This window comes from Cajanus cajan, chromosome 10, assembly GCF_000230855.2.
Source record: "Cajanus cajan strain Asha chromosome 10, NIPB_CcT2T_4, whole genome shotgun sequence".
NCBI lineage: Eukaryota > Viridiplantae > Streptophyta > Magnoliopsida > Fabales > Fabaceae > Cajanus > Cajanus cajan.
The window spans coordinates 3323125-3341692 of NC_138526.1; the positions used below are offsets into that span (position 1 = coordinate 3323125).

Sequence of the window (18568 nt, forward strand, 5' to 3'; positions counted from 1 at the left end):
TTTTTGGGATGATTGTACATATATGGAGTTCTATTTTATAACCAGAAACTATTATTTCATTTTTATTTGTACATGTATGTATGAGTTATCCAGCTTAATATTTCTCTTAGTTTCACTAGCAGTAGTGCGATTCCACTAAGTGTAGAGACCATGGCGGGTCGTTACACGAGCCGTTAGCGTGGTTCTGGTACAAGAACAAGAGAGTTCCCAAGTTCCTATTTACTTCGAAAGTAGGGTGTTGTAGGGAGCAGAGACTAGATATCAAAAGATCGAGAAGCTGGCTCTTGCGATACTAGTCACTACGCGGAAGTTGAGACATTATTTTCAGAGTTACGAGGTAATAGTCCGAACTGATAATCCGATCCGACAAGTTTTACAAAAGCCAGATCTAGCAGGAAGGATGATGAAGTGGTCGGTCGAGCTATCAGAATTTTCGATCAAATATGAGCTGAGAGGGGCGATCAAGGCTCAATCCCTGGCCGACTTTGTGATGAAATTGACTTCACCTGTTGAGGAGTGTAGTGCGGGGGAGAACCAATGGATTTTGTCAATCGATGGTGCCTCAAATCTTGGAGGAAGTGGAGCGAGCATCGTACTGGAGGGCTCGGGGGGTATACTCTTGGAACAATCTTTGCGTTTCAACTTTAGAGCTAGCAACAATCAGGCAGAATATGAAGCATTGTTGGCAGGTATGTCCTTAGCAAGAGAGATGGGGGCAAGAAGCTTAGCAGCTCAGAGTGATTCACAGTTGATCATGGGACAAGTGGCCGAAACGTTCCAAGCAAAAGACCCGCAGCTCGCCAAATACCTGGAAAAGGTTAAGCCATTATCAGAAAATTTCCTTGAATTTTCCCTTAGTCATGTGCCACGGGAACAAAATTCACGAGCTGATTTACTCTCCAAATTAGCAAACACCAAGAAACCAGGAGCTACTCGGTCGGTTATTCAAGAAACCTTGGCTCAACCCAGCATCAACGAACCACAGGGGGACGTTCTTTTTATCCAAGAGGAACTCAACTCATGGATGGGACCATATAATGCATATTTGACGTAGGGACAACTACCAAATGACAAAAGGGAAGCATCGCTGATAGAGAGAGAGGCAGCCAAGTTCGTGGTTATCTCAGACAGACTGTACCGTAGGGGTTTCAGCACCCCTTTGCTAAGATATTTGACAATGTCACAAGCTCGGAGGGTGATGGAAGAAGTTCATGGTGGTATGTGTGGGAGTCATATCGGGGGATGAGCTTTTGTATACAAAGTTACTCGAGCTGGGTACTTTTGGCCAACCTTGAGAAACGACTGCATCAATTGGGTTCGAAAGTGTGATGCATGCCAAAGACACGCAACCTTGCACCATTCTCCGGCTGAACGACTTTATTCAATCTTATCTCCTTGGCAGTTCAACAAGTGGGGGATTAACATTCTCGGCCCATTTCCAATCGTAGTAAGACAGTTAAAGTTCCTAATAGTAGTTGTGGACTACTTCAGCAAATGGATCGAGGCAGAACCGGTAGCAATCATTTTGGCAAAGAAAGTGAGGATATTTCTATGGAAGAATGTGATATGTCGATATGGTGTCCCTCAAGTGCTAGTATCGGACAACGAGACCCAATTCGCAAGTGGGAGGGTCTGTGATTTCTATTGTGAGATCGGTATCCGAATGATGTTCACCTCTGTTGAGCATCCTCAATCTAATGGTCAGGCCGAATTAGCTAACAAGGTCATTCTATCAAGATTGAAGAAGCGTGTTCAAGATACTGGCGCATCTTGGGTAGAGGAGCTTCCTAAAGTACTATGGTCATACCACACAACTGTTCATTCTTCAACTCGAGATCAGCGAACCCTCCGTGCGGGCGACATGCTTTTCCGAGGAAGAATCTGAACAAGGAAGACGAGTGGATTTGGACTTGATTTCTGAAATAAGAGACAGAGCTCGGATAAACCAGGTAGCCGCTCAACGAAGGGCGGCCTTTAAGTATAACTCAAAGGAGGTTCCACGGGACTTCGTAGAAAGGGATCTCGTTTTGAAGCATGCTCAACTAACTCAGATGAAGAACAAGTTATCACCCAAATGGATCGGTCCCTATAGAATTGACGAGGTAATTGGCAAAGGAGCTTACCGATTGAAAACACTCGATGGTGGAAAGATACCAAGGACGTGGAATGCAACAAATTTACTTTTTACTATAGTTGATTGATTGTTTTGTATTAGGTGCACTCTTTTCCTAGCTCAGTATTTTTATCCCTATAAAAATGTGAAAGGGTTTTTTGCTGAGAAGGTTTTTAATGAGGCACAAGTAAGCAATAAATACCAGTTCTTCAATTTGACATATATAGTCCAAAGTTCAGAAAAACTCGTGATTGATTGGAAAAATTCTGACTGGGCGAGTATAAATAACTCGAAGACCAAACTCGTGATTAATCAGAAAAAATCCGACTGGGCGAATATAAATAATTCGAAGACAAACTCGTGATTGATCGGTTAAAATCCAACTGAGCGAGTATAAATAACTTGAAGACCAAACTCGTGATTGATCGAAAAAATTCCGACTGGACAAGTATAAATAATTCGGAGACAAACTCGTGATTGATCAGTTAAAATCTGACTGGGCGAGTATAAATAACTCGAAGACCGAACTCTTGATTGATTGGAAAAATTCCGACTGGGCGAGTATAAATAACTCGAAAACCAAACTCGTGATTGATTAGAAAAAATCTGACTGGGCAAGTATAAATAATTCGAACACAAACTCGTGATTGATTGGTTAAAATCTGACTGGGCGAGTATAAATAACTCGAAGACCAAACTCGTGATTGATCAGAAAAATTCCGACTGGTCGAGTATAAATAATTCGAAGACAAACTTGTGATTAATCGGTTAAATTCTGACTGGACGAGTATAAATAACTTGAAGACCAAACTCGTGATTGATCAGAAAAATTTTGACTGGGCGAGTATAAATAACTCGAAGACCAAACTCAATAACTTAGATCATTTTTTCCTCATTTTCCATGAGATCGAAATTTGAGCGATGTGTTTCTGTTCAAAAATAAAGTTTTAACTTAGATTATTTTTCCTCATTTTCCATGAGATCGAAATTCGGACGATGTGTTTTCGTTCAAAAATTAAGTTTTTTAACTAGATTATTTTTTTCCTCATTTTCCATGAGGTCAAAATTTGAACGATGTTTTTTCGTTCAAAAATAGTTTTTACTTAGATTATTTTTCCTCATTTTCCATGAGATTAGAATTTGAACGATGTGTTTCCGTTAAAAAATAAAGTTTTAACTTAGATCATTTTTCCTCATTTTCAATGAGATCGGAATTTGGACAATGTGTTTCCGTTCAAAAATGGTTTTAACTTAAATCATTTTTCCTCATGATCAATGAGATTGGAATTTGGATGAGGTGTCTCCGTTCAAAAATTGAGTTTTTTTTACTTCAATTATTTTTTCCTCATTTTTCATGAGATCAGAATTTGAACGATGTGTCTCTGTTCAAAAAATAAGTTTTTTAACTTAGATTATTTTTCCTCATTTTCCATGAGATTGGAATTTGAACGATGTGTTTTCGTTCAAAAATAAAGTTTTAACTTAGATTATTTTTCCTCATTTTCCATGAGATCGGAATTTGGACGATGTGTTTCTGTTCAAAAATGAAGTTTTAACTTAAGTCATTTTTCCTTATTTTCCATGACGTCGGAATTTGGACGAGATACACATTTGTTCAAAACATTATAATTTAAATAATCAAATCATTCAAGACAACAAGTAACATTCATCTAAAAGCTAAAAGTAGTGCATAGTTCGTACAAAAATAAAGAGCCTACGATGAATAACAAGCGATTCTAATCGTCTTCTGGGGGATCCACGAGTTCACCATCCACAATTTCTTTGAAATAGTCGAGGGCTCCAAGGTCGAGATCAGCATGAAGAAATTTTACTTGAGTTGTGGCAGCATCAAATCCTTCTACAAATTTCTTCATGGCTTCTATTTTGGTAGCCTGAAGGTCAACTTGCAATTTCTCGATTTCAGCCTTCATTGAAGACAAGTCACTCTCAAAAATATGGGTGGCATCGGCATTCTTGTCTCGAGCTAGGCGAGTCTCTTCAAGCTCTTTTTCCATCGCCGAATTTTCGGTGGCCCAAACTCTCTTTTCTTCCTCAAAGGCATGGCGACCTTCAAGTAGCTTGTCCCGTTCAACAGTAACCCACTTCAAGTCAGCCTTACTTTTGTTCAAACCTTCCTCAAGAGTATTGATTCTCTTCCCTTGAACCTTAATCTCCCTTACCATCCCACGAATCTTGTCCTCATTGGCGAGCGAGAGAGCGGATAGGCGATTGGTCAACGACTCAACCCCTTTGGCGATGGTGAAAGCACTCATCTTCTCTAGATCGTCCTTGTCACCATCAAGCAGGTCAGTTTGACGGATATGGGCCGAGTGATTGAATTTCTCGTCCTAGAAGGAAATCGCTTTACCTCACTCGGTCCCATGATCTACAGGATCCCAATTCTCGCCGATGCATATGCTCAGAGTCCTTTCAGCAGATTGGACTTCCACATCCTTTTCGATCTCTCTAACCCCGATCTCGGTTTCTAGGTTCACAAGGGTTATGGGCGTATCGGCTTCACGACGACGCTTGTGGGAGCTTTCGCCGATCAAACCCTTTTGGTGCAAGGCACCCCCAACCTTAACTTTTTCCCCAACTAGTTCGGCGACGACCGCTTTAGAAGCCTCCTGCTGCTTATACAGTTTTATCAACTCGCGATTGCTCATGCTTGCCATTTTATCTGCAAAAACCATTAAACGTATTACTCTTCAGTCAAAATACAAAACATGTTATAACGAAAGCAACACGAAGGGTCATCGGTAAAAAACCGAATACCTATATAAGTTTTCAATTCGTTGGGCCTATTTTCTAAGTCTAGGAGTTTGGCGGTGTTGAAAATCGTTTTGAGGTCCTCAAGTTTCCTAACATCTTCCTGATCTGTCTCCGAGAGCTTTTCAGCAGCTAATCCACCAAAGGATATCGTCTTTTGGTTCCAGTGCAAAGGGTATCCATCAAGTATGTGTTTGTTACCCGGAGTGCAAAGAATTCGGAAATATGCCTTTTTGAAGTCATTATAGGACGATTGGAATAATGTTAGAATTCCTTCACCAGAAAACCCATTAACGGACATAAAAAAAAATTCTACGATCGGGATTATGCCTAAGCCTAGACATAGAATCTCAAAAACACGAACAAAAGCCCAACTGTTCGGGTGGAATTGGGTAGGAGCCACGTTCAACGCTTGAAGTATGCCCTTCTCACAGTCAGTGAGAGGCCATCTTACTTTTACTTTGGAAATTAAAGTTGAATAACAAAAATGTAAACCGCTTAGTAGAACCCTCCCCAATACATACAGGCTCTTTATCTACACATGGCTCGCAAATAATCACATTATCACCCTCACCACAAACTATGTGCTCCCTACAAAAACTATCCATGGCAACCCAAGAGTTTATTGAAGATTCGCAATGCAAAACATCATCTTTTACCCATTTATACAATTCTCCATAGTTTACGAACGCCATTACGCAAATAAACCTAACTTAAATAGCAACTCAGGGGTTCTTTGTGTAAACAAAAGAGGGCTAAATGGTTAGATAGACGCGTACCTAAGAACTCACACCAACTTCCTCTCACTCGAATAAACGCAATAGCACCACCGTAGAACGCCGTGAACCACCGGTGTTTCACAAGTTCAGTCCACACATAAGAGAGTGCGTGAAGGAGAAGGGAGAAAAGTAAGCACAAAATGCTCTTGCAAGGTGTATATTTATAGAGGTATAAGGCCGCGCGTGAAGGGTCACATCGAAGCGTTCCTTCGCGCATGGAACGATACAACTTCTGACCACAAGGGCCCCACACATTTATTCGAGCCAAACGTTTCTGCCACGTGGCAGGGAAATCATTCAATTCTCTGTAAAAAATGGTTGTGAAATAAATGCATGTTCCCCGTATTACCATACGTAAGGACGCAACTCGAAGGACCATGAGGCGATGTATCATATAGCTGATTAGGGGAGATGTCAAGTCGTACTCGTGGCTATTTCCGGTTACGTAAGCCCACGTCTTATCTCGGACATATCCCGAGCTAGGTCCGTAAGAGAATAGCATAGACCCCCTACATCGGAATTGATCCGATGTATGGCCAAGTAAGCCTTCTCGCCTTACAGGCTCAGGGATGGAAGACAAGTGTACCATCCCGGTTAGAATTTGATCTAATCCCTTTACATAGGTATTGATCCGATGTATGGCCAACTAAGCCCTCTCGCCTTACAGGCTCAAGGTTGGAAGGCAAGTGTACCGTCCCGGTTAGAATCTGATTTGATCCCTTTACATAGGTATTGATCCGATGTATGGCCAACTAAGACCTCTTGCCTTACAAGCTCAGGGTTGGAAGGCAAGGGTACCATCCCGGTTAGGATCCGATCTGATCCCTTTATATGGGTCCACTCAGTCAGAATCCGATCTGACCTCTCTACATGGGTCCACTCGGTCAGAATCCGATCTGATCCCTCTACATGGGCGAACTTGGTCAAAATCTGATTTGACCTTTTGCGCAGGTGCGTTATCTCGGTCAGAATTCGATCCAACCTTCCCGCATAGACCCTGATCCGATATCAAGAACAAAATCCCACCTTTAATTACCAAATATTTTTTAAATAAAAACGGTCATGAAAATCTCCGCGTCCACGGGCCCATGAGGCCCATGAACAAGAAAGTATAAACCCTAAAACCTAAAGCTAAGGGGACAGATTACACTCTTGAATGCTCTAGCTTTGAAGGTTTTGACCTAGGAAAAGAACCCTAGACATCCCCTTGGCCGGAACAAAAATATTGTTTTATAATTATCAAATAAAAAATTAATAACACATTAAAAATCTTTAAATTTAAGTATCAGTATCTATTTTATGATTATTGAAAAAAATTCAAGTCTTACATCAACTAAAAATTAAATAATTAAATAATTTATAAGTAAAAATTAATCATCACCTTATAAATCAATTTTTTAGGGTTGAGTTATGTTCAAATTCACGAGAAAGTACCTGATCTATCTAGATCCATCATCTATTATTAATAAATGTACCATAAACATGATTCAATAATTTTGGACATAAAGAGACGTATTAGAAAAAAACTTAAATCTCACATCGATTAGAAATTAAATAATTAAATAATTATTTTCTGTGATCATAATATATTTTATTAAAAGAATGAGAATTACCATCATGATTTTTTAATCATTTGATGCCTTAATTAATCAAAGATGATATATCAAGATCCAACAAAAAGACATGCAATCAAGCCAACCACTCCTAATCCCAGAAGAAACAAAACCAATCCAACCACTCCACTCGTCAGTACTGTACCCATTAAGTTGCATCTTTCATCCCACCACTCCATTGTAACCACTCTCACCACAACTTCGCACCAATCATTTCTAGATTGGACTAATGGGGAAACTCTCAATGCTTTTCTCTCACTATCTAATTTCGTGACTTTCGTATATATCTGTGAATTTATATATAAAAAAAAAATTGTTACTATTTAAAATCAAATTATTGTACAAGAAACAAACAATTCTAACGGAACAAAAGCAGGTGATCCTCGAGGAGTCTAAATCAATTTATAAAAAGCTTTCTAGACGTGTCCTTTTTTTTAGGTTTTGCATCACTGCTCTAAAGTTTTACCCTTACATTAATTTGGTTGGACCGAAATCTAAATAAAATATGATCAAATATTTTTTTTTTGTTAAAAATCAAACTTGAGTATTATTTGATTCGATTTTAGACTCAACATATTAATTACTTATATTTAATTCTTTAAATTTTTTAAACGTGTCTAATAAAGTGTAATTACGTTATTTAATAATTTAATATAATATTTTTATAAAGTTTTATATAGAGTAATTTTAATTTATTTTTGTTAATTTTAAACATTATATTCTTTTTTCAAATATTTTTAATAATAAATTATTAAGATAAACATATGGACATAATTAAGAATAGTGGAATTGTTTCTATATTTATTTAAAAATATTTAAAAATTACTCATTAAATCAACTAATATTGTGTCTAATTTTTAAATTTCAAAATCTTAAATTGAAATCTTAAATTTGTAAGAATAGTTAATTATTATTTTTAATTATTTAAAAATTTAAGAATAAAATAGTCTAAAAATTGTATGCACGAAAATAGAAAATCAGTTATATATATATAAGCATAGATAAAAAAATTTAGAAGTAAAATAATCTAAAATTTACGTACACGAAAATAGAAGTCACTTTTACATATAAGTATAGATAAACATGTCTGAAGTGAGACTTACAGTAAATAATTGTAGTAATTAAAGTTTTGAAAATATTTCATTTAAGCATAGTATAATAGTTATCATAATCAATCTTTTTAGGACGATAACCGTAGGATTTTGTAACTTTTTTAAAGAAATGTCTAATCAAATATTTGTTTAAGTGTATAGATATAGATAAAAAAATTTATGAATAAAATAATAAAAAAAAGTATGTACACGAAAATAAAGATCACTTATATATATATAGAGATCAACATGTCTAAAGTGAGATTTACAATAAATAATAATAAGTATCAAAGTTTTGGAAATATTTTATTTAAAGTATAGTGTAATTGTTATCATAATCAATTTTGTTAAGACGAAAAACGTAAGATTTTGTAAAAAAAAATTTTAAAGAAATGTCTAATACGCATACTTGTAAAAAAAATATCCGCAATATGTAGGTAAATACTCGCTTATCGGATATAAGTTTGAATCCACGTATTTTACTTAACAAAGTATGATGAGAGAAAATGTAGGTACGAGTATTAAAATACTTTACTCGCTTTATATTCACACATTTGACTATTCAAAATCGCATTAATTCAAATAGAAAATTAAAAAATTGTCTATAAAATTGAAAAATTATAAACATAAGGTTTTGTTTTGTTTGATTTTTTATTTTTCTAAATTGCACAATTCAAATCGATTTATAGTCTCAGAATGTGAACTCGATCTGAACTACTTTTATGTAAATGTGTTTTGTTTTCTAAATACATAGTGTAAGTATATAATATTCACACATAAAATAGAAGAAGGTGTTTAATAAAGTTGTAAGTTACTGAATCATAAGCTACTATAATGTGCTCTTTTTTTTTTTCAAAATGTATTTTATAGTATATATGTTTTGAAAAAATTAAAAAAACTGTAAGCTATTAAATTGTATTTTATAATGAAAAATTATGAAACATTTACAATGTTCAAAAATACTTTTATTTTAAGTGATAAATTATAGATATTAGAAAAAAATATTTAATATAATAACTAAAATTATATTAAATGAATGTTTTCATTAAAATAGCTAAATATATATAAAAAAGTCTCACGTCTAATTTTAATAAATGTTTTTACTAAAATATGGCAAAACATTATATTCATTTTTTTTAGGGTACTAAAAAAGCTACATATTTTTTAATAACGAATTCTTAAAACTGCAAATACTAAACCAAACTAAACGATAAAAGATTAATTTGGTTTAAATGTCACAGTCGTTCAAATAGAACTGCATTTGATTTCTTTTATTTTGATTGGGTGACTTTTAAGCTAAAAACTCACACACACATAAAATATAAAATAATTAATTTATATGCAAATTTAGTGTAAAATTGTCCTAGAAAAGTCTTATAAAACGGTTATAGTAGTTTCGGTAGGATGAGATATCACTTATATTGCTTTATTGTTAGGGATATTTCCTAGATGAATGCGTGACGACACATTAAATGATTCATATGTTAAGTTAGACGAAACAATCTCCAACAAGGTTTTGAATAAGACAAATATAATTTGTTATTATCTCTAACAAGTGTGTTAGTATTTTAGAAAAATATAAGTACAAGCAAGTTGAAGAAGAGTGTATGTACGTGTGCCACTTCCTACACTAGAACCAAGATAAAAGGTAAAAGCTACAAGGCATCAGATGAAGAGATCAAACGAAGCCAAGCCCAACACAAGAAGGAAAATAATGAAGCCTCACATGATATAAGATCACAGATGATGGATATACACAAGACGAAAAGAAAAGTTAAAGTCTACCTCTCAGGCGGAGACTTAAATTCCAAACGCAGACAAAAAATATTGAAAAACGTCTGAAGACCACTGAGTCACAACGAGGAATATCACATATCGTCCACATACACAAGAAAAGTACACGAAGTCATCAAGAATGTGATATAAAAGAAGAAAAATAAAAGAGCGCGAATCCACAAGTCAAAAGCTGCGTGTGTCAGAGCAAGTACACCTACCTCTCATTAAAAGACAATGTCTTTGCAGCTACAATGCCAGGAAAAGTACAAATATACCTAGGTTGTGATTGAAGTCAGATATAAAAGTAAATAAATGGTACAAAAGACTTCACGTAACGTAGATTCGGCAAACAAACATTTAATACAAGATAAAATGCATTAAATGCAAGATACACAAAGTCTGAATGAACTAAACAAAAACATTAGATGATGGTTAGTCAAGCAACAAGACTAAGGTCTGATCAAAAGCCAGATGAACATTCAACGAATACTAGACGAGGCCTACTACAAGTTGAGACCTTGAAGTATCAGACAAAAGATGAAAGGCCAAAACAAGGCTAAATCAAGAACAAGACAAAAATGGGTTAAACATCAAATAAAGCCTAATGGTCAACTCTGACGAAGATCAGACAAAGGTGTGTCAAGCACAATCTAGAGCACTATATAAGAACTTAGATGAATGCGGGCCAAAGATTAGAAGAAAGTCAACTACGCATCAAACGAAGGACAGCACAGACTGAAAGATATTCCAGACGAAAATAAAGTCTGTCCATCTACAATGCTGACCAGACCTTGGAAAGTCAAAGCATCAAGGACAAATGCTCAGACGAAGATCAGATCTTGAGACGCAAAAAGACTAAGAGACTTAGACGAAAATTACCACGCAAGCATCTAAAGAATCAAGTCTCAAAGGACAAATCAGGCATCGTCTACGATCATATAAAAGCTCTCAACATGATCGCGTGACTAAAAGAAGAGAAGAAGAAGAAAAAGAAAAGCACACAAAAGCAAAAGCATGCATGTGTCAGAAAAAGTACATTACTTTTTCAAGTAAGGACAAAGCTCGACAGCTACGATGACCATAAAAGGACAAATAGGTCCCTAGGTCCCTACTAAACTCAGACACTGCTGCTAACAAACGAAGAAGACTTCACGTAATGTCTACAAACAGGAAACAACATTTAATGCAAGATCTAAAGTATTAAATAATAAAATCAAACTAGTCATGAACGACTACATCTGCTTCAACGGACACTTGCAATGGGCAAAATTTTACGAGACTATATATATGTCACTACATCAAACCTTAAAAGGTTGTCTTTGGCGAAGATAAGCAAAGAGTGATATCAAGCCCATGAAGCAACGAAACTAGAGATATAGCATGTAGAGTCAACTGTATCATAGTGTATTTATCTCTGTAGATTAAGGAGTTCCAAGTGTAACTTAGGAACATGAACCTTAGTAAGTGTACAAATCTTTGTATCCTCTCTGTGAGAGTAACCCAAACTCTCAAACCGAATCATATATTCTTCACTTGTAAAGCCTGAAGAGGCTAGGGAAAGAATACTTGTAAAAGCCTGGAGAGGCTTGTCAAAGAATACTCACTGAGAGCCAGAAGTGGCTGAATAAAGAATACTAGTGCTAATGGTGAATTTAGCGGGTTAGGAGTTGGTCGACAATACTCTGATGGAAGAGCATGGACCCTTCCATCATACTCACTACTAGCCTGAAGAGACTGATTAAAGAATACTAGAGTCAATGAGTGAAGTTGGCCGACCAGGAGTGGTCGTGACCTAGGTGGTCTATAATACTCACTACTAGCCTGAAGAGGTAGATTAAAGAATACTAAAGCCAATGAGTGAAGTTGGCCGACTAGGAGTGATCGTGACCTAGGTGGTCTATAATACTCACTGCTAGCCTGAAGAGGCTGATTAAAGAATACTAGAGCCAATGAGTGAAGTTGGCCGACCAGGAGTGGTCGTGACCTAGGTGGTCTATAATACTCACTAGGAGCCTGAAGAGGCTGAATAAATAATACTTGTACTTCATTGAATATCTAGTGAAACCCTTCATTTGAAGAAGATTGGACATAGCTCAGTCTGAGCTAACCAGTATAAAAATCCTCTCGAAAATAGCATTAAGCCATAATTACAGCAACCAAAGGGGTCCAAAAAGATTCTAAGGGCCATTCTCTCAAAATAAATTCTCTGAAGCTTCGTCAAGGCAGGTGCACAGGGAAGCCAACAACAACTTACTCAAACAAACCTTCTTCCGAAGATGCAAGAACCAAGCCAAAACATAGTAATACTTCGATACTAGAAGAGAAGGAGTGCAAAAAAAACAAATAGACAATCAATATAAAAGAAAGGCTATATGTTCAGACTCGGTAACAGGGTCATCCTCCTTGCCATGATAAGCAATGATAGAAGCCAAATATGTCTTTTTATCCCATATGATCAAAGTATCCTTAAGTAAGATTTCCTCCTTAAATGCCTCAGGATGATACATATCCCCTATTGGCTTCAAACCTATAATAGCAGCAATATTCACTAGAGTCGGGCATACAAACCCACAGGGAAATTTGAAAGCTCGAGTTTCCCTGTTCCAGAGAAAATAGCTGATAATAACATCTGAGGATCAAAAATATGCAAATCATACTTGGCCAGTTGGGCAAAGTCAAAAATACCAGCGTCATGTCATATGGACTTCATAGAACTCTCAACACACTCAAGCCAAAAAATATGTCTATCCTTAATGGGGGAAATGCTCTAAAGATTTCTGTGGTATTAGAAAAAAGAGATAAATCTATCTTAGAAGAATACATGAAAGGCAGGGTAGAATCATCCTCAAAAAGCAAATCATTGGCATATTTCTTTTTATTCTAGCCTGAGAAAGGACCCGAGAAAGCATGAGAAGAACCATCTTGGGTAGAGAAGGGAATGAGCACCTGAGAATGATAAATCTTAAGACTGGCTTCCTCCATGCCAAGGATAGGAATGAAAGGATCACTTTCTCCCTCTAGAGTTGAGATACGAACATTCTCCAACAAAAGTGGAAGACTTGGTGCAGAAGAAGTAGAAATAGGGGCTGGAAACAATCCAAGGACAATGGTTGAAATAGAAGCTGCTGAGGTAGCCATGGATGCAAAAGAAAAAAGCACAGAGGTTGAAGATAAAGAAGAGAAAAATTTTACTGAGGCAATAAAAGGTGAAGTTTCAAAATAGTAAAATGCCTAAATAAGGACGTAAATGGGCCTCAATTAAGATAGGGCCCACATTTGAAATCCAAAAATTTAAAATTTTAATTTTAATTCAAACGTATCAATAAGAAAGTATGATTGCCTATCCTAAAAAAGCATAATCAACGCCGCCAAATTACTAAAAGGATAATGGAATCAAAAATTTGATTTGATTTGTATTAGAGCATTTAATAAATACAGATAGTGACACATCTAGGGTTTCATTGAAACAGGCAAAGTACATTGATACGTGTAAAAAACATTTGCTCTCATGCACTTCGAGACAAATATTTTTTAGGGGGCATATGTTTGGGGTAAAATTCTAAGGTACTCAAATTTTTATCAAATATAAGAAGAGCGAGGAAATGGAGAAGGGTTCAGAAAAAAAGTAACGTTCAAAACAGAGGAAGGTTCGATAATAACTAAAGACCTCGAGGAAATCTTTCAATAATGCATCGAGAAATCGAGAAGGCAATTTGAGAGGTTAATAGTAGTTGAGAGTGGTTATACACGTTGCATAGTGCGAAGTGGTTATATATCCCATGACAAACTAATGCAAAATAATTGTTCTTCCCTATTTTCTATAAATAAACGAGTCATACTCATTTGTAAGGGTCGGAAATTCAATATTGGCACACTCACATACATCCATTGCCTACGTTCATGGTTCCCGTGCACAAGGTTATCGAGTATGATTTCTTGACCATCTTGTTTTCTTTCTTAGCTTAGTTTTAGAATAACTTAGTCTAGACTAGTTTAATATCTCTGTTTATTTACATAATCCTTTGTCTTGTAATTCACAAACTCTTTTGAAGGAAATGATATGATTATTTTACTTAAAGTACCCGTTGTTCATTCAATTTATTTAAGTGTCTATATGCATGAAGCTTGTTTTGTGGTAGTCATCAAAAAACATTTGAAAATCTTTGCATACTAAATCACATAAAATTGAATCTCGACTAATTTGACTTGTTTATTTCAATTAAATTACTTATATCTTGTGTATGAGATTCATTCCTAGAAAACTTGTTGCATGCTAAGAACACACAAACACACACCTAAATTGAAAATCTCGTTGTTTCAAACGAAAAGAATTCATAAATGAAAATTCCAACAAACATGACAATATTTTGAGAAGTCATTAAAGAAAGTAATGAAATGTCTTTTTTTCACGAGTTAACACACAATTATTATCACATATATCATGATGAATAAACTCAAGTAGACAAGTTTTTTTTTGAACATAATTTTGAAAAATTTTTTTAAGTTGTTTAGCTTGAACACAAACTTTTTTTTTAAGTTCACTCAAAGATTTAATAACAAGATAAAGAATCATTATTCTTCTAATAGATTTGAAATTAATATGTCTAAATCTATCATATCAAATATCAAAATATTTAACATTTGAAACAAATAATAAAAAATACTAAAATATTTGTAAATGAAAAAATGAGACTGAATTTTAAAAAAAACCATCACAAATATTTTCTTTTCCAACAAAAGTTAAAAGATGAAGATTGTTGTGCTCACTTCCGAAAAGTTAAAAGATTGAACCGGAGACAATATCCTAAACTAGAAACATGCAGCCACAACAAATAAACGTTCCAAAACAATAATAAATTGGGACTAGCTGCAAGAGTCGCTGAGAGTTAGCAATACTGACATGTTGAAAACTGAATAAATAAACTTAGTCAAATCAAATAAATCTGAATGAAGCAACAATTTAATTTAAATTTTAAATTATAAAATAAAATTCCATAACCAATATTATCATGTTATTTTATTGTAGTTGAATTCTGACTTTGGGTTTTTATTTTATTTTTTTGCTGGCATTGACTTTGGTTTCCTGAATCAATAGAAAAATAAATTTTCTTGTCACATTTAATTAAGGTTTTTACGAAAATGGTTTTTAATTTTCATCCTTGATCAAGGTTGCTAAACAACACAAAGCCAAAAAAAATAAAGAACACATAATCTGCTTTACAAAAAAAAAAAAAACACTAATCACAAAACACATAACAAAGCTACATAATTCATCCAAAAAAAAAAGAAAAAGAAAAACTGATGATGATGATCATCTACCAGGGTCAGATCTGGTCAACGACCTCAACCTGACGAAAAACTTGACTTTCTTGTCCCAATTATTCCCACCGCCATGCTGCTCCTTCCGCTTCTTGCCACTCAACGCGTCCCAATTCTCCGGCGACCCCATCAGCAGCACGCTCTCCGGCGACCTCACCCCCGCGGCCTCCTCGCTCTCGGTCTGCTCCGCCGCGGCCGCAGCCGCCAGCATCCGGGCCTGCATGGCCGCCAGCACCTCCCGCATTGCGACGTCAGCGTCCCCTCTATTCCGCAGCAAGATCTCCCCCACGTGCGCGGGCGTGAGGGACCCACCCGAACGAATGCACCCCTCCACGGCCTCGAACAGCACGTGCGACTCCACGCCGAGGTAGTTCCTGGCCAGCTCGCGGAACGCGTGCACCCCGCACGTGCCCAGGCTCACGTGCACGTCCATGCGCCCGCACCGCACCAGCGCCGGGTCCACACTGTCCCTATGGTTCGTAGTGAAAACCACAATCCTCTCTTCGCCACAGCATGACCACAACCCGTCCGTGAAATTCAGAAGCCCCGAAAGCGTCACTCGCCCACTCTCCTCGCACCGCGAAAACGACGCCGTTTGAGGCTTTTTACTTTTTAACGACAGTTTAGACGCTTGCGTTTTCTTCGCCGTCCTGTCTGCCGTTAAGTCAACGGAGCAGTCAATGTCTTCGATGACAATAATAGAACGGTTTGTCGTTTGGATAAGTAACGACCGTAACTCGGAGTTATCAGAGACTTTGGTTAGTTCCAAATCGTAAACGTCGTAGCAGAGGAAGTTAGCCATAGCGGCTATTAAGCTGGACTTACCCGAGCCCGGTGGGCCGTGGAGTAAATACCCACGCTTCCAGGCCCGGCCCACTCGGTTATAAAAGTCTTTACCCTGGGCAAACGCCGTTAAGTCGTTTTTGATGGTTTTTTTGAGTTCGGGCTCGAGGGCGAGGGTTTCGAACGTTGAAGGGTGACGGAAGGGGACGGAGACCCAACCCGATTCGAAGGACCCGGACCCGGTGGTGTTGTTGGTGAAGAGTCGTCGCTCGCGCGAGACGCGCTCGAACTCCTCGGCGCGTGCGGTGACGTGCGCGAGGTAGGGGGAGAGGAGCGCGTGGCGGTGGCGCTTGGGGAGGCGGAGGGAGAAGCTGCGCTTCTCCTCGAGCGAGTCCTGCGCGGTGTCGACGTGGTGCGTCCACGTGACGCGGTGGCCGCGGAAGGCGTCGTGGACGGTGTGGTTGGGCGCAACGGCGAAGGAGATGCGGTTGGAGGAGGGCGAGCGGGAGAGCGTGAGGCGGCGGCAGGCGGCGGCGGGGGCGTGGTTGGCGGCGTTGAGGTAGAGGTGCGCGTGGCGGTAGAGGTCGTTGAGGTCGACGCCGCAGTAGCCGTTGAACTCGGGAATCTCGAAGTAGGAGTACGGAGAGAGAAGGTCTTGGAGAGATTCGTATAAGGAGTGGAGCAATGCGAGGAGCTGCGACGGGAGAACGTTTTGCAGCACGGTGAGTAACCCTAACAGAGACCACATTTGTGATAATATTTCCATTTTTGTGTGTTTTTGTGTTTTGCTTGATTGAGAATTGGTGGAAGTGGAAAATGAAAAATGGAAATGGAATTGAATGGTTTGGGTTTGGGGTTCTTATACGGTGCGTAAAAGCAGGAACATGGTTCTGATAAAGGGTAGGGTTTTGGTTAAAGAGTCATTGGGCATATGGTAGAGTAGCCAAAAGTAAAAGGTAAAGATGGTGATGAAGCCGACCACTTTGCTTTTCTGCTTTTTGCTTTGTTCGTTTGAAGAAGATGTGTGAATGTGATAATTGAGTTGTTAGGGGTTTATGCCCATAGCCTCGCCGCTATACATGCATTGCCATGCCTACAGAATCTCACAAAATGCAGATTTTTGTTCACCACAGCTCCCTCCCTGTTTTCTACCCTGGAATCGCATGAAGGGTTTTAGTTCCTTTTGTGGGCTCAAAAACCAAAATCACATAAAATCGAAAGCTTTTGCTAATTGCCAAAGTTTCAGCTTCAACCTTTCAATTGTTATGGACCAAAACAATACAACTTTCGATTGTTGTTTTTTGAGGGATGATATTTGGATCTATAAGTTATAAACACACAAATCACATCTTTTATTTTTCGTTATTTTGTATCATATTAATCACTTGTCTTTTCTCTCTTCTTATCTCTCTTGATGTGTCCCTCATGGCTGTCCATGAATATTTTTTTAACAAAAAAGATATTTGGACACTCTAGAGGTGTGAGGTCTCTACATCTAGAGGGATAGAAAGTGATATAAATAAGTGATGGATAAGATTCATGATGTATATAAATGGGTAAAAAAACAAAGAAATTAAAGGTGTCAATTTTAGGTGTTTCATTTATTTTGGTATACAATAATCACCACTTTATTTTTATCCTTTTGTTGCATTGGTTTATACTTATTGTATGTATTTAGCATGATTTTAAGGACATGTTTGTATGCACATCCATAATCCACGTCCAAACTAGAATTTACTGTTATTTTTATTGGATGTTCCTTCAAATTATTCCTTAAGTATTAGTAAATATATCAATTTGGTGATAAAATTGATAGATATTAAATACTTTAAGGCTCTAAATTGATGGTTTATTCAAAGTTATTGAAAAAATGTACAGCTACAAATATTCTCTTAAATAAGGTCTCAATTTAGTAAATGAAAAGGAAAAATAAATATTGACAGCTAGAGCCAATAAATTTTCTCAACTCCAATAAACACTTACTAAAAAATATCATGCTCTTAGAGAAAAACGACAAATTAACTAGAATTATTGGAGTATAGAAAATTTACTCCCAGGGACGACCATTGCTGATAAAAATTCAAAACATTGAGGGTTCATTTAATTGTTCAGGGTTGCATTAAACTTTAGGTATATTCGTCAAAATTCAATCATTTTTTACGAGCATCTTGATCTTTAGGGTGCATCTGATGCCCATAATTGAACAATGCACACGCGCCAGCTATCTTTAGTAAAGGTCTTAAAGAGATAATGCTCTAGTCTAGCAGCAATGAATCACACGGCGGCGCGCATGAAATACTCGGGGTTTGTTAGGAAATGGTATGG

At 37.2% G+C, this 18568-nt stretch overlaps 1 protein-coding gene across 1 annotated transcript; it reads right to left on the reverse strand.

The window, feature by feature from the left end:
* Positions 1–15338: 15338 nt before the first annotated feature.
* On the reverse strand, positions 15339–17804 carry LOC109806128 (AAA-ATPase At4g30250). The gene has a single exon (XM_020368501.3). It carries the CDS (start codon positions 17007–17009, stop codon positions 15453–15455), a length of 1557 nt encoding a protein of 518 aa, XP_020224090.1. The 5' UTR covers positions 17010–17804; the 3' UTR covers positions 15339–15452.
* Between the last annotated feature and the right edge of the window lie 764 nt (positions 17805–18568).